The sequence below is a fragment of the Schistocerca serialis genome, chromosome 1, assembly GCF_023864345.2.
Source record: "Schistocerca serialis cubense isolate TAMUIC-IGC-003099 chromosome 1, iqSchSeri2.2, whole genome shotgun sequence".
In the NCBI taxonomy this organism is placed as follows: Eukaryota; Metazoa; Arthropoda; class Insecta; order Orthoptera; family Acrididae; genus Schistocerca; species Schistocerca serialis.
In genome coordinates this window covers 1,255,064,340-1,255,080,844 of record NC_064638.1, presented here as the reverse complement: position 1 = coordinate 1,255,080,844, position 16,505 = coordinate 1,255,064,340, and the positions used below count along the sequence as shown (strand labels likewise).

At 38.0% G+C, this 16,505-nt stretch overlaps 1 protein-coding gene across 2 annotated transcripts in view; it reads left to right on the top strand.

Annotated features, from left to right (window-relative positions):
- LOC126419419 (E3 ubiquitin-protein ligase RNF123-like) overlaps positions 1-15,923 on the top strand; it is a 165,858-nt gene extending 149,935 nt beyond the window's left edge. For both annotated transcript variants that reach the window (XM_050086618.1, XM_050086610.1), the window contains exons 16-21: positions 3,733-3,872; positions 3,964-4,152; positions 4,235-4,400; positions 10,481-10,621; positions 11,734-11,911; positions 15,234-15,923. In XM_050086618.1, the coding sequence (XP_049942575.1) occupies positions 3,733-3,872; positions 3,964-4,152; positions 4,235-4,400; positions 10,481-10,621; positions 11,734-11,911; positions 15,234-15,354 (935 nt within the window). In that variant the 3' untranslated portion in view covers positions 15,355-15,923. The remainder of the gene's footprint in view (positions 1-3,732; positions 3,873-3,963; positions 4,153-4,234; positions 4,401-10,480; positions 10,622-11,733; positions 11,912-15,233) is intronic.
- Positions 15,924-16,505: the final 582 nt, after the last annotated feature.

The following is a 16,505-nucleotide window of genomic DNA, read 5'->3' as shown; positions in this document are numbered from 1 at the left end:
AGCAAACTTTAGAAATAATTCTCAGAGCAAAATATGCGGAACTAAGTCTCTGGGAGAGCGTAGTTACATGGTCTTTGCGGTTATAGGCTTGATCCTAAAAGTTTTGTGCATCGTAATCTTTCTAATTCATTTCTGCCTAGTAGCAGTTGGAGATCTTGATTTTGATCCATCTTTCCAAATTGAATATAATTTGTTTTCTTCACATTAAGGAACTTAACGATGTCAGCTTGTTCCAACTGAACCTGCAAGGACATGAATTCTTGATCAATTGTTGTAGACAGAGATTCCTTAGCATCACCCACTATTACGTAGTATCATCTCAAAAAGACATGATCTTGGCTGCAGTTTCTGAGGTTTGTGTGTTGTTTATATAAATAAGGAGCAGGAGGGGACCTAACACACTACCGTGGAGTACACCTTTTTTTTATTTTTTTGCATCGGATACTAATCTGATTTCATGATTAGAATGAGCTCATGTGAGCTCCACAACCTGATCTGTTTTGCAAATATGATTCTGAAACCACTTGTTTTCGATTCCGCTATCTTGCCTCCAACTTATCTAAAGACATTTCGTGACTAACAGCATCTAAAGCTTTAGAAAAATCTAAATTGACTCCTACAACACTGTTGTCGCTATCCAAGTTTCAAACTACTTCACGAAGGTAATCCATTATTGCTGTTTCTGTATCCTATCAGTTTGAAAGCCATGCTGATTATTATTCTGTCAATTGTGGTCGTTTAAGTTCTTGCTTATTCATTGTTTCATTAATCTCTCAGTTATTTTAGAGAATGCTGAGAGGAATGAAATAGGTCAATAGTTTTCAACTTTATTACTGTTGGCATTCTCGAATAAAGGTATCACATTTGGTATTCTTATCTATGGGGGACACTCTCTCAGTGAATGATAAATTAATAATGTGAGCCAAGGGCTTTGCAATTTGTGTAGCAGTACAAATTATAAGTGACACTGGTATATCATCTCCATCTGCCAGCATTTGAGGATTTTAATCACATGTACTACTTCATATTCATTAGTTGGAACTAATGTCATGCTGTATGCAGTTATATGACACCTAAGTGTGAAATTTAAGCTAAGTGTTTGGGAAGCATGTTTAAAGCAATCACTTATGTAGTTTGGCCGGTCCTTTTTTTTCCAATATTGATGTCATCAGCATTTGTAAGTGTAATTTCCTTCTCATCCTGTACCTACCCTGTTTTGCTTTTTACAATCCATACAGATTTTGATTTGTTGCATGACATTCTTATTATTTTTTTAATTTCTAAGTATCTTTGCCTTTGCATTTACCTGTTGGTGTATTTTCTTATAAGTCTTAATGTGTTCTATAAACTGTGGTCCTTTTCATTTGAGATCTGAGCCTTTTGTAATTTCCTACACGAAATCCTAATGTCTGATGTAATCCAGGAACTAGATTTGATGATCTGTCATGAATGGACTCTAACCAGTTTCTTAGGAAATTATGTTTCAAAATTTGATGTGTATTTTGAATAGAAAGCATTATAAGCATTGTTAGTACTTGATAGTGAAAGCACTTTTAACCAGGATTTATTTCTTAGACTACCACCAAAACTAGTACTGCTTTCTGCAGGAAAAATTCTTCACACAGTTCTAAAATTTATCATGCCCATTATAGTCAAGACAGCATAAGAAGACCCCTGACAGCTCGCAATGCTGTTGCGAGATTTTAACTGCAAGCCACTAACAGCTGCATGCACAGACAGTAGCCATCTAGAGAGCTGTGACAACTCAGAGACACTGCTATAGAGACATTTACATTATTGTACAGATTGTATACCGATTAGGTTCCTTTCAGATTACGCTGATACAATAGCTCCCTACTTAGCAATCATATACAACCACTCACTCACCGATAGATCTGTACCTACAGACTGGAAAATTGCGCAGGTCGCACCAGTGTTTAAGAAGGGTAGTAGGAGTAATCCATCCAACTACAGACCTATATCATTGACGTTGGTTTGCAGTAGGGTTCTGGAGCATATACTGTATTCAAACATTATGAATCACCTCGAAGGGAACGATCTAGTGATACGTAATCAGCATGGTTTCAGAAAACATCGTTCTTGTGCAACGCAGCTAGCTCTTTATTCGCACGAAGTAATGGCCGCTATCGACAGCGGATCTCAAGTTGATTCCGTATTTCTAGATTTCAGGAAAGCATTTGATACCGTTCCTCACAAGCGACTTCTAATCAAGCTGCGGGCCTATGGGGTATCATCTCACTTGTGCAACTGGATTCGTGATTTCCTGTCAGGAAGGTCGCAATTCGTAGTAATAAACGGCAAATCATCGAGTAAAACTGAAGTGATATTAGGTGTTCCCCAGGGAAGCGTCCTGGGACCTCTGCTGTTCCTGATCTATATAAATGACTTGGGTGACAATCTGAGCAATTCTCTTAGGTTGTTCGCAGATGATGCTGTAATTTACCGTCTAGTAAGGTCATCCGAAAACCAGTATCAGTTGCTAAGCGATTTAGAAAAGATTGCTGTATGGTGTGGCAGGTGGCAGTTGACGCTAAATAACGAAAAGTGTGAGGCGATTCACATGAGTTCCAAAAGAAATCTGTTGGAATTCGATTACTCGATAAATAGTACAGTTCTCAAGGCTGTCAATTCAACTAAGTACCTGGGTGTTTAATAGATAATATTGTGGGGAAGGTGAGCCAAAGGTTGTGTTTCATTGGCAGGACACTTAGAACATGCAACAAGTCCACTAAAGACACAGCTTACACTACACTCGTTCGTCCTCTGTTCGAATATTGCTGCGCGGTGTGGGATCCTTACCAGGTGGGACTGACGGAGGACATCGAAAGGGTGCATAAAAGGGCAGCTCGTTTTGTATTATCACGTAATAGGGGAGAGAGTGTGGCAGATATGATACGCGAGTTGGGATGGAAGTCGTTAAAGCAAAGACGTCTTTTGTCGCGGCGAGATCTATTTACGAAATTTCAGTCACCAACTTTCTCTTCCGAATGTGAAAATATTTTGTTGAGCCCAACCTACAAAGGTAGGAATGATCATCTAAATAAAATAAGAGAAATCAGAGCTCGAACAGAAAGGTTTAGGTGTTCGTTTTTCCCGCGCGTTGTTCGGGAGTGGAATGGTAGAGAGATAGTAAGATTGTGGTTCGATGAACCCTCTGCCAAGCACTTAAATGTGAATTGCAGAGTATTCATGTAGATGTAGATGTAGATGTAGATGTAGATGTAGATGTAGATGTAGATGTGGAATATGATACCTGTGGCTAAATGTGTAAAGTGCATTATGTTGTCCAGAATACTGTGTACACCAATATTCAACCAAAGAATACTAAGGCAACAAAATCTATCTCATAATATGAATAATTCTTGCCACACTCAGAGTAATCATGTAGATGTAGATTGGTTGAGGTAGCTGCAACTATGAAGTATTAACTTACCCCTATAGGCATGTTATTTTGTCCCAACTGAGGAGCACAGTTTGTGCTCATGTTAAGTACTTGAAATGTCCCAGCGATGTGTTCATGTGGAATGAGAATGTTTTGTGGGGAGAAGAAGGAGCCAGTTCTGAAAGAAAGAAGTTTATTGGCCGTTGAGTAATACAGCCTTACTTTTCTGCACATGAATGAGATGCATTCATTAAAAATGTTTTGAACCTTTCTATGTACCTTGTAAAATTCGCCCACTCTCTGTAACTATATGTTTCAATGTGTTACAGAACCATGCCCATCCGAGGTGTTTCAGAGATGTCTACGGAATGTCATGCTATCGGAAGAACAAACTTCTGTAGCATTCCTCAATTCTCTCTTAAATCAGCTGAACTGGGTATTCTCAGAATTCATAGGCATGCTTCAGGAGGTAAGTCCGTCTATTGTGTTAAGAGTTATCATTACTATTCATCAAGTATTCATATGCAAGCAGCTATTACGTCTTTGTGTATTTTTTCCAGATACAGAACCTTTCAAACCGTCCACAGAGAGTATATATTGAATCTAGGCAGTTGAGGATATGTGCAACACATTTTGATTTAGCTTTGTCACTTCTCAGGGTGCTTGAAATGGTTGCATCTGTAGCGAGAGAGATATTTAGTAATCCAGAGAGCGAATCTTCAGAATCACTGTTATCAAGGCTGTGTCAGGTTAGAACATGTGTTGTTGAGTAAAATAAACACTGAACAACAGATATTCCATGAATTGTTTATCGTCTTTTGTTTCTTTCAGCTGCTGTGCCAGGTATTGAACAGAATCAGCTCTCCAGCTGGTTGCTTCCAGCATGTGGTCATTCTGGAAATACCTGACCTAGAGACTATTGACCATTTTCCCATTTTGGCAGCAGTCATTGGTATATTGTTGGCCCTTCTTGAAGCAGACATGATCAATTTCAGTGGCAAGTATTAAATCATGCATAATTAAAAACAGAGGAGCTTCATAAACAAGTTGTTTATAGGAAGTAGAAGCCACAAAAACATGCACAAAAAAATTGCAATTGGATGTCACAATACATACCCCGCTGTTGAGGTTTTGATGGTGGTAATCAATCAGTAATAGATTGATGCTGTTGAAATGCTAAATTTTATAGCTAGATACACTGGCAGAAAAAAAGTTGCAACATCAAGGAGGAGTTGTGGGACGTAAACAAAAGTTGGTAGGTATGTTTCGACATCTGAAAGATGATGCCTCTTTACATTACGTGCCAGTTGCATAAGAGCAGCACTACTAGAGCCACTATCAGGATGCAAATCAGGTTTGCTTTAAATACACGCTTTGACGATCATGAGCGTTAGTTTTGACGTGGGAAGTTGATGTTAGTCAAGGATGACTTTAAGGTGACAAAGATTCCATTATCACCACCTCACTGAGTTTGAATGAGGTTAATAAGGCTACGAGAGGCTGGATGTTTTTTCTGCATTTTTGTGGAAAGACTTGGCGGGAATGTAGCCACAGTTCATGGATGCTGGCAGCAGTGGTCACAAGAATGTGTGGTCGCAAGATGATCAGGCCCCGGATGGCCACATGGCACTACTGAGAGGGAAAACATCATGTTCAACATATGGTTCTGGTGCATCGTATCACATTTGCATCACATTGGCCCCTGATGGCCACATGGCACTACTGAGAGGGAAAACCATCCTGTTCAACATATGGTTCTGGTGCATCGTATCACATTTGCAGCAGCAATTTGAGCAGCAGTTGGCACTACAGAGTCACAACAAACTGTTACATACTACAGGACGCCTCTGAACCAGATGCCCTGTAGTGTGCATTCCACGGGCCCCAAACCACCTCCATTTGGGACTTCAGTGATGTCAAATGAGAGCTCATTGGAGGGTGGAGTATAGGTCTGTTGTGTTTTCTGATGAAAAGTTTTTCTGCTTTGGTGCTAGTGATAGTCATGTGTTGGTTTGAATTAGGTCAGTTGAGGACCTGCACCCAACCTGTGTGCATCATCCTATACACAGTGGACCTACATCTGGAGCTCTGGTCTGGGGGGCAATTTCGTATGACAGCAGGAGTGCTCTTATTGTTACCCATGCACCCCAACTGCAAAACTGTACATCAGTCTGGTGATCCGACGTTTTGTGCTGTCATTCTTGAAGAGCATTCCAGGATTTTTTTTCCAACAGTATAACACTCACCCACATACTGGGTGTAACTCAACATGCTATGCAGAGTGTCGACATGTTGAGCCAGCCGTTGTGGTCAAGCGGTTCTAGGCACTTCAGTCCGGAACCACGCGGCTGCTACAGTTGCAGGTTTGATCCTGCATAGGGCATGAATGTGTTAGATGTCCTTAGGTCAGTTAGGTTTAAGCAGTTCTAAGTCTAGGGGACTGATGACCTCAGATGTTAAGTCCCATAGTGCTTAGAGCCCTTTTGTCAACATGTTGCCTAGGCCTGCTGGATCATCAGATTTGTCTCCAATCAAGCACGTATGGGACATCATCGGACGACAACTCCAGCACCATCCACGAACAGCTTTACCCTTCTCTGCATTGACTGACCAAGTGCAACTGACATCCAGCACCTGTACAACATGATTTATGCACATTTGCATGCTTGCATTCTACATTCTGGTGTTTTCACTGGTTATCAATGTACCCACAAACATTAACCTGTGATCTTGCAATGTTAATCACCTAAATAGGCTACCTAGACAAATGTGTTCTCAAAATTTCATTGCCCTACGTTATTTACTTTTTGGTGTTGTCTTTTTTTCCCGCCAGTGCAGTTTGACACATTCTGAGCTAAAGTATGGATTAGCATCATAGTTATGACATATGTGCTAAAAGTTATTTGCGTTAGTTTGATGAGTAATGTTGAAAATACAATAGTAACATCGTTCTATCTGGAGACTAGATATTTATTTTATTGGAATGACAGAATTCTCTCTGTTTTATTGTGACATGACAAAACTTTCCAGACTTTTTGATGTCCCTGGTAACTAATTAATACACTCTTAATATACCACCAGCTCTGCTTTCACTTACAGCAATGTGTCTCATGTTTAGAAAGAAGTATTGAGCTCCCTTTCCTTAGAAGACTTCAGTCCTTGTTTAATATAACCATTACCTGTACAAGTATACCTTTGGTAGTTGTGCCTCCATCAAGCCTGGCTGAAAAGTTGGTGATGGGGACAGTTTACTACTAATAATGTGGTCCACACTGGATTTGTGCTTTGCACGCTTTAATTGCATTTAGATGTTGGCTGAACAACTGCTTATGGTCAGATCCAGTCTCATCTATATAAATTATGTACAGATACATGGTTACCCACATAATACACTCATTTGATGTTCTATTATGTGATTGTGCCACTGCAGTAACCTAACACTGAAATTACACAATAGTTCACATGTAGCAAACAAATAATTAACACTGTCACATTGTAATAGTCTTAAAACACTGTCTTTCAGATCTAACAGTCAAATTGAAATGTAAACGATGTACACAGTAACTGTCATTTAGAAATAATACAGTTCCAAGTCATACTATTGTCACAGTTTGCATTAGTTATTATTGCAGTTAAACACTGTCGATGAGAATAGTTGTAAGTTCACAGAAAGTCATTAAAAACAGTCATTGAATCATGGAGTGAACCCCCAGACATGAAATTTAATAAATCGCCATACCGTTACCAACTTGAAAACTCTTCTACATTTTCTTTGGTACATTGTCCAGTATTTTTGGTCACAGATCTTGCCCATTTCATAACCTTCCATAGACTGACAAAAATGACTTCCTTCTTTTATAAGATTACAGCAATTAGAACTTAAGGTAGCTGTTGTTGTACACTAGTTTTCCACACATTACAATTAAATATTTATGTTACTGAGTAACTGAATAGGGGAGAAAATTTGTTTGAATAAACAACAGTTTATCTGCAAATCCAGTGTGGACCACGTTATTAGTAGTTAACTGTTCCCACCACCAACTTTTCAGCCAGGTCCGAATGAGGCGCAGCTACCGAAGGCTTATTTGAACAGGTAACTGTTACATTATGCTTGTATGTACCTAGAGTGATTTTGTTTTGTTTATGAGGTGATAGTGTAAAGCTGGTCTTTCAGATGTCAAGAAACACAGCATCAACTTGGCCTCCACTGCCTACAGCCTGTTGGAGTTTGTGAACAAAAAGGCAAAGCTAGTTATGCATATCTGGTGCTACTGCTTCTTCCTGAGGAGACATTGTGTACCACACCTATTTTCCTGGGGGTGCTAAACAGAGCTAATACACAGACTTAACCATTGTATTTTGAGCCTTTAGAGCTCTGACTATGTTTGTCAGTACAAGGAAGAGAAATGTGGGAAATAGAAACAAAAGCTAAAATGAGTAGGTAACATAGCAAAGAGAATGCCCCTTGGAAGCATGGATTCAAAGAGATACAAGCAATAAGGACAGGACCAGACTGTAAAGATTACATTTAGGGCATTGAGTTTCAAAACCCCAAAAAGCCTAAGGGCTTTTGGAAGCCATTAAATTCTATGCAGGACCATATTAGCCCAACCACCAGTCAGGGGAATATGATCTGATGTATGTGTTTCTCATTTTTCTCAGTGGTACTGAAAAATTCCTGTGCTACATAAAGGTTATGCTATCTATCTGCATCATCGTTAGAAGTAATATCCTTCCTTTACTCGTTTAGCAAGTGAGACTGGTGAGAGCAATGGACTTAACAGTAGGAGTGATATTTAAATTACAGTCTAGCTATCCAAATGCACATTTCTGTTTTTCTTGTAGTTCTCACAATACAAAAAGAACCAATACTGCTCACTGTATATTATATACCATATTTACTTGAATCTAAGCCGCACCTGAAAAATGAGACTCAAAATCAAGGAAAAAAACATTTCCCGAACCTCAGCCGCACCAGAAATTTGAGTCTCGAAATTCAAGGGGAGAGAAAAGTTTTAGGCCACACCACCAAATCGAAACAAAGTTGGTCCATTGTAATATGAGACACAATTTAGGCCGAATGAATGACAATACTGCTACAGTAGTTTGGTTCGAGTCGTAAGCTTAGCAGTTAAGCTTTACCAGGTAGCCATTGCTATGCGTCGGGCATTCCGTCCGTATTTATATGGGTACCCTTCCTTTTTCACGTGCTTCATCTGGTTTGAATTGCCTGCTTATTTTTATTTGATCTGATAAGTGCCGTTCTCTTTGTTATAGGTGTTTACATCACTCTAAGCTGAAAATGCATTACTGTAATGTGTCGTGCATTGTTTGTCGCCTTCTGTTAATGAGTTCAAATGGCTCTGAGCACTGTGGGACTTAACTTCTGAGGTCATCAGTCCTCTAGAACTTAGAACTACTTAAACCTAACTAACCTAAGGACATCACACACATCCATGCCCGAGGCAGGATTCGAACCTGCGACCATAGCGGTCGCGCAGCTCCAGACTATAGATCCTAAAACCACTTGGCCAGTCCAGCTGGCTTCTGATAATGAGTGTTTACAGCCTGTCACCACTCGTGGCATGGCTTGCTTTTGTGCACGCTACCACCGCTTACAATTAAAGAAGAGAGAGAGAGAGAGGAATCGTCTCATTAGTGAAACAATGGCAAGAGACTGCTATTAGTTGTTACTTAGACTGCTGCTTTCTTTGATAATGATCAACAAGAACCAAATAATAGACTGCGTATGGTAGAAGATGTTCTGAACGAGAGTTTAGCGAAAATTTTTCTCCATTTGAAAATCTTTGCAGATGCCTCTTTAGTACATTACATTCTGCACAGAAATTAGAGTCCTCTTAGATTTATAAATCTAGTCAATTTCCGTGCTTCATTTCTGACTGTATCACTATTAGGCATACGAATATAAATGTGACATGATATGTATATTCTTCCGCATTTGCTGTTGTCTCACTCTAGTTTCGTAGTTTATTAGGCAGACAGGATTTAAATGAGATAGCAGCAAACATGAAAGATACATGGCAAAATGTTTATATTTGTATTATTCTTATGGTGAAGAGAATACTCCGTATGATTCACAATTCATAAAAGTTCCTATTAGCAACCACCTCTTCTCACAGGTAGGAAAAAATTCAGAAAAATTGACAAACATCCCAAACAGTCCTGTTAGTTGGATTTTCGTAGTACATTGAAATGCTGCTACATTCGAAGATGAACAATACGGAATTTGTATTTACTTCGTTGGATAATGTATAAAAATGCATCCATCTTCTTCCTCCCCCCCCCCCCCCCCAATTTATTTACTGACGCAGAGGTTTTGGTGCCAGTATTTATCTTTGTGCCTGCAAAGCATGCCTGTGTAGCGCTACATATATTCGATGGCAGAAGTTAGTTGTGGTGGCACCTACCAACATTTTTCAGAACTTCCACTTACTTTGCACTCGATTCTAAGCCGCAGGTGGTTTTTTGGATTACAAAAACTGGAAAAAAGGTGTGGCTTAGATTCGAGTAAACACAGTATATTGTATGGCATTAACATATACTACAAACAATAGTGGACCTATGATTCTGCCATGGGGAACCCCATATGTGATTTCTCCCCAATCAGAAGACTCTCCCTGATTACATTGGTTGAATTGTTAAGTAATCTCTATGCGCTCTCAAAGCCCCAAGAGCTCTAGCTCACTTCAGGCAGATAATGGGTTGGATAGGCTGTGATTAATTCCCTTCTTAGCCATTGTCCAGTCTGCCTTAAGGAAACCAGTAACAGTCATGTTAGTTAGGCAGGCAGAAAGGTAAGGTAGTAGTTAGGACCATTTTAAATAAGGCCACAATCCTGCCACTGAGCCTGAACTTTACTGACAATAACCATTTTGTTGACAGGACTTTAAACACTAGCATACCTCCCTGCTCTCTCATTACCTTTTATCTCCTTTTTCTTTGCAGGAAATGTATCTTTGCCATAATTTTATGTGAATAGTGTCCATTCTCTCTTCTTATTGTTGTTAATTTAACAAATTGTTTCTTCCAAATTGAAATGATTTGCAATTGTTTTAGATAAAGGAGAAACTGTGCCCAAGGTGTCAAAATGTTTGCTATCAGAGCCAAGTTTTCAGATGAGTTCCTTACATTTTGTTCTTGGTAATGCTGAGAAGAGCCGCCAGAAGTTGGATCCTAAACCATTTTCATTCAGGAATTGTAAGTGACATTTTCTGTAATTTCAAATCCATTCTTATCTTTAATTTTACATTAATTCATGGTTTAGTATTTTTTTTACATACTACTTCCATTTATAAGTTCACATGATTTAAAACAGAAAACATGATGTGTGATGAAAAAGCATAAGTGTGCAGTAAAGGCTTTTATTTCATATTTCATTTTAACCGCAGGTAACCCCGAGATCTCCATAATTTCAGTCATTAAAGCTATGTGGTCCACTGTCTTAATAAAGTTTGTTGTCAAGATTATCATTTTTACGTCCATTGTCATAAGTTGTTGCTGCCCTTGGTTTAGTATTTGTGTAACTTTGTCTTGAGCACTTTGTGTAGCATGTCGGTGTTGACAGAGTTGTTAAATTTGTGGTGAGTGTTGTGGAACATGTGCAAAAGAAGAAAGCTTAGCGTCTGTTTTCAAAATTACAAGTAGACTGAATGGTTAGCCAGTACATTTCCTTCACGAGGCAAAATTCCAAGTAGTGTGGATAGATATTTTTTAAATCAGATAAAGTTTATCCCTTCCTGTGGCAGAAAAGATAGATGTGTTGGAGAGTCTTAGAAATGAGAGGTAAGTCACTCAGATCCAGGTTGAGATGGATCCATCTGATGTGGTACAAGGTGATGTATGTATGTATGAGACAAAAAGGATGAGACAGATGTTAGAGAACCAGTAGGAGATCACAGGTAGTATACTGGCAGCTTAAGTCCAAAGATGACACAAGGACAGAGTAAGAGGTGAAGATGGACTAAGAGGAACTAGCAGGAAAGTGAAAAAGGAGATGGAAAGAAACCAAAAAGTGAGAAACTTGAAGGGAAAAAAATAACAGAATAAGTTCTGACCAAATAAATACTACTCAGATAGAAATGGGGAAAAAGGGGATGTATGCTGATGGAAGCTAGATTCAGAACTGTGGCAGGTTGCAAGGATATGTTGAAGGGATAGTTCCCAACTACAGAGTTCATGGAAACTAGTAGTGTGCTAGAGGATCCATATGGCCTATTTAATATAACAGGCATTCTGTCTTCTTGTAATTTTGTAGGTTTTGAGTGAATTTTCCTTTTGGTACAATTAACGTCTGTATTCTTTATTCTCAGATCCCGAGGCTGTGACAGAAGAAGAAATTAGTCATGTAGTGTATATGATACGAATGTTGGAAAGTTACCAGCGAAGAATTTCTGAAGTAAAAATTGCTTCAGAGGATGACTTGTGTACAATATGTTATGCTTTTCCAATAAGTGCTACTTTTAAACCATGCAACCACCAGTCTTGCAGGTAAGAAACAAGGTGATGCCTCTGTCTGTCTGCAGTCATTATACTACTTTTCTCTTTTATCCTCTGTCCATCCCTCCACGTACACATACACAAAAACACACACACACACGTGTTTGTGCGCTCACCTAACCTCAAACCAGCTGCAGATGAGGGTTTGTCTTTGCTCACTTTTTCACTTGTGTTTATTATTTTACCGTCTTTATGTTCTAGACTTCTTGCAGTGTATACCTGTGCCGTCGAAACATTGCATTTGGCAGCTTGCATTATGTCAAATTAGGTTGGCTATACTACAATAGCAATGTTGCAGCAGCAGTGTCAATAGACATAGCAGATAATACCGTTTTCTTTTCCATCTCTTAAGCAATTGTTATTGAGCAATAACAATGTAAGAATTAGTTTTAGAGTTGCTATCACAGTGACAGCAAATAAACAATCATATAATAATGTAGACCTAAGCCTGACAAAATACATGTTTTTTGACAATGGAGCAAATAAATACAGGAAATAATCATTTGATGATGACTTGCATCTTGAAAACATAGTATGCAAAATAAATACTAAGCAAGATTGTAACTTCTGGCTGTTCATTTTATAATGACAGTGATGCAATAAATAACTGTTATTCATAGCTTACCACATGCCAATTTGTGGTGACAGTAGCGCAATTGCACCCAGCTTCCCATTGTCACTATTGCTAGAGTCAGCGCCAAAACCATCGTTGTCGTCATCATTGCCAAGACATATCATTAATTGTTGATGGTCACTGATGATACCTTCCCATGTCTGTGCTGCTTGGATAAGTTTTTCAACTTGCTCGACTTTCATCCTCCGCAAGGATGCATCCACAGCTGTAAGAGCTTCACCACGTCTTTCCACCCCTGTTGTTGTAAAGGACTTCTTATTTTTCCTTATTTTTGTCTTCACATCACTTCATAATACCTCAGTAGGGTTGAAATGGCAGTGATATGGCAGCAGTCTGGTCCTTGGTGATTTTTTCTACTACAGTTGTAGACATTGTAAGCTTATTTTCTTTAACAAGTGAATATAATGCAACCCTGCACCATAACTTTTTTTCAATTATCTGTGATTGGAGCTTCATTCAGAGGCACTGAATGATATGGAGCATAATACATTACAGTTATTATAGGTACAGGAAAGTGTTTTAAAAGTTTTCTAAGCCACTCAACAAATCATGTATGGTCCATGCTTTCATGGTAATCATCTGTCTCTTTGGATTCAAAAACTAAAAGTGCATCAGGAACGAAACCACTGGAAGAGCCTGCATGGACCACAAGTAATCTAGCTCTCCTTCTGGTCGGTTGATGACCACTACTGCTTGGAGTGTCATCCGTCCAGCATTATTGACAGCTTCCCCAGCTTAACTCACACTTTGTCAAGCCTTATTATCAAATAAATGCCTTGGCCCACAATTTTGTACAAGAATATACTTCGAGCCATAACAGTATGTGCATTTTCTAACAGGACTTTGCATCCGTTTAGTGCTTTGTAAAGGAAATCCATCCTTTCCAGCACAGTTTTTAGTGACATTTTCTCACCTCTGAGAAGACCGCTTTCTTTTAATGACACTAGTAACTTTGCCACTTTGTCTGACAATTGCATTAGTCTGGAAAGAATCTTATTCAGTGATAGACTGAGCCTGCTTTATCTTCTTTCTGGGAGTTGCTAAAAGTATATATATGTTATCCAGACGGCTCGGAATCATTACAGCTCACTTTCTTACTTACTACTGTTCTTGCACTAATTCCAAGAATTTTTTATGTTTGTTCCTGAACTTTATTGGCAGGAATTAATGGCTGTCCATGAATATGTACTTCTACTTTCTCCTGCTCATAAAACTTGCAAGTTGTCCACAGTAACTCCGGCGTCCAGCTGTTTAATGGCACACCTCCATGCAAAGAATTATCCTAGTCTTTTTGGTGACATTTTCCAAGTATCAGAATTTTCTAAACCACAATGAAGCAAAGCACAGTATAGTGCAAACACACAGTAGATTCCATACACAATGCACATTGTTTATGTCCACACAAACAAAGATGGTAACACGGGAGCTTCGACATCACAACAAGCAGTGATTACTGCACTGGCATTGGCTTGTGCCCTGTGCTTAGTGCCTCATGATTCTCATTCTGCACTGCCAACTTGAAATGTGTATGTGAAGTACAAAGTTTCAGTGGCCTGGGTATAAGTTAGCTCTGTGGACGGTACTGTTAAAGTTGTTTCAGTTATCATTGGAGTCTTTTGTAATCACATTTTGACATTTCTTTAATGAAAAACACAAAATAAATATATTTCTCTTAGTCTCTTATTACTCATTTTTTAAAGTCTGTGGAAACCTACTGATTAGCATATTCATTGACAATTGTTTAAAATTTTGAAATGTCTCTGTTGTCGTCAGGTGACTCTCCCACTCCAATAAAACCAGCAACAATTATAGTACTGTGATTTTATTATATATGAAGTAGTAAAATAGTACTTAGCTGTAAAAATAAAGATATGTACACAACAGGGGGAAGTTTGGGGATGGGGGAGAAGCTCCTTAGCTGTTTTATGTTTAATTTCCTTCTCTTTTCTCAATGTTCTGAAGAGTGATAAATCAGATATATGGGGTATAAAGTTACTTTAATAACTGATTGCCGTTGTACTATTATTCAACCTCTGTAACGAAACTTTACTGCAGAAAGCATATTGAGATCTATGGGCCTTTTTAGATCTTCCAGACCCGCATCAAGCAGTAAGGGATCCTGGTACAATTACAGATGATTATCTTGCTTTCCAAATTTTGATTTTTTTTTTTTTTGGTTCCCAAAAACAGTCCATTTGGTAAGACCCATATATTGTTTTTGCTATTCACATTAAAATAAGCTCATGTTTCATTTCTAAAGATCATTGTATTGACAGAAAAGAAGGGGGAGGGGAATAGTCTTTAATAACACAAAATCATTCCACAGCTAAGGTAATTAACTTAGTGAGTGTCCACGTTGTTATCATTGTTTTATGTGGTAGGTGAGCTGTGACTTTTCTGAGCATATTATGTAGCATATTATTTCTACCAGCAATATGCATTTTTGTTGTCAATACTTTTGAGTATATAAGTATAATTATCACAGTTACTCTATTATTAGAGAGAAATTAGTTGATTATGAAATGTGAATCTTCATACCAATACCTTTTTTATTCTTCAGTGGTTGAATAATGTCATTGTAGAAATTACAGTTCTTATTTTTTAATTATTGTAAATATTTCATTTCCGTACTAAAATTATGTGAATTATTTCTGGACAACAGTTTGCTCTACATTTCAGATCATGCATTGCTCACCATCTGATGAATGCCAAAGACTGCTTCTTTTGCAAAACCCCCATACAAACTGTTATTGGCCCTGATGGCCAAATTCTACATGATTGTACTACAGAAGTAGACTGAATGTACAAGATAATTAATACTTCTGTTGATGTGACATTTGTGTAAGACATGGTTTTCAGTGTGCCATCTTTCCAGTTCATAATACCGATTGTAACAAAACTGCAAAACTGGTACCATCTCATTACAATAACAAGACCATAAAAAATATAGTCTGTTGGTATTCAGCAAAATTATTTAATTTCATTTATTTACAAATTTTTGTCATTGTGTTTACATTTTGAATCTGATTTCGTTTTGTGTGCTTTTTTCCCATCTTTTGAAATCCTTGTTGATTGTTACTATGCTATCTAAACTGGATAAAATTTCAATGGTGAAACTAAAGTTTCTGACTGTTTTTAAGTAATTGGCACTCTTGGTTTTAATGTCTACAGAAGTTGTTTAAAGAATTTACGTATCAAGCTTTTTTAAATTATATTGTACATAAATATTATTAATTTATTTCTCTGTTTATAATTGTTTAATATGATACATCCTTTCAGTTCTGTGAAGACTGAAATGATTTGCATAATTATAAAATATCACTGTTCTCTCTTTTGACAGAAAATGTAATGAGATTGTATGAAAAAGAATGTGGTTTCAGTTTATTTTCATCCCTTTGGAAAAAAATAGACAGCTAAACATTTATATTTATGTAGACTTTTGTCGCAATATTCTAAATTGTTTAGGCAGGAGGTTCATCCTGCCATTATTAAACACTTCTGTCTGTATATGTATTCCCTAAGGCATGTTATAATGTGTGACAGAAACTACAGGGTGTGCCAGACTCCCCCCCCCCCCCCTCTCCCCCCCACCAACCATCTCTGCCTGTTTGGAAAGGATGATTTTGGATTCCCCATTGTAGGAAATTGAATTTCTCTAATTTTCAAATCATCCTTATATAGTCATTCTACTAGTTAGAAGTTTCAAAAAGTGCTATGTTTTTATTGGAATTAGAATTTTTGCAGCTTTGGCAATGCAGAGAATTTACTTAATAATTCAACCAGCGTAATCAGGGGAGAGTCTTCTGATTGGTGAGCAATCACATACAGGGTTCCCCAAGACAGAATCGTAGATCTGCTGTTGTTCCTAGTATATGTTAACGATATACAAAATATATAATATACAACAAGCAATATTACTTCATTTTGCGGTTGACACTACTGTAGCATTCA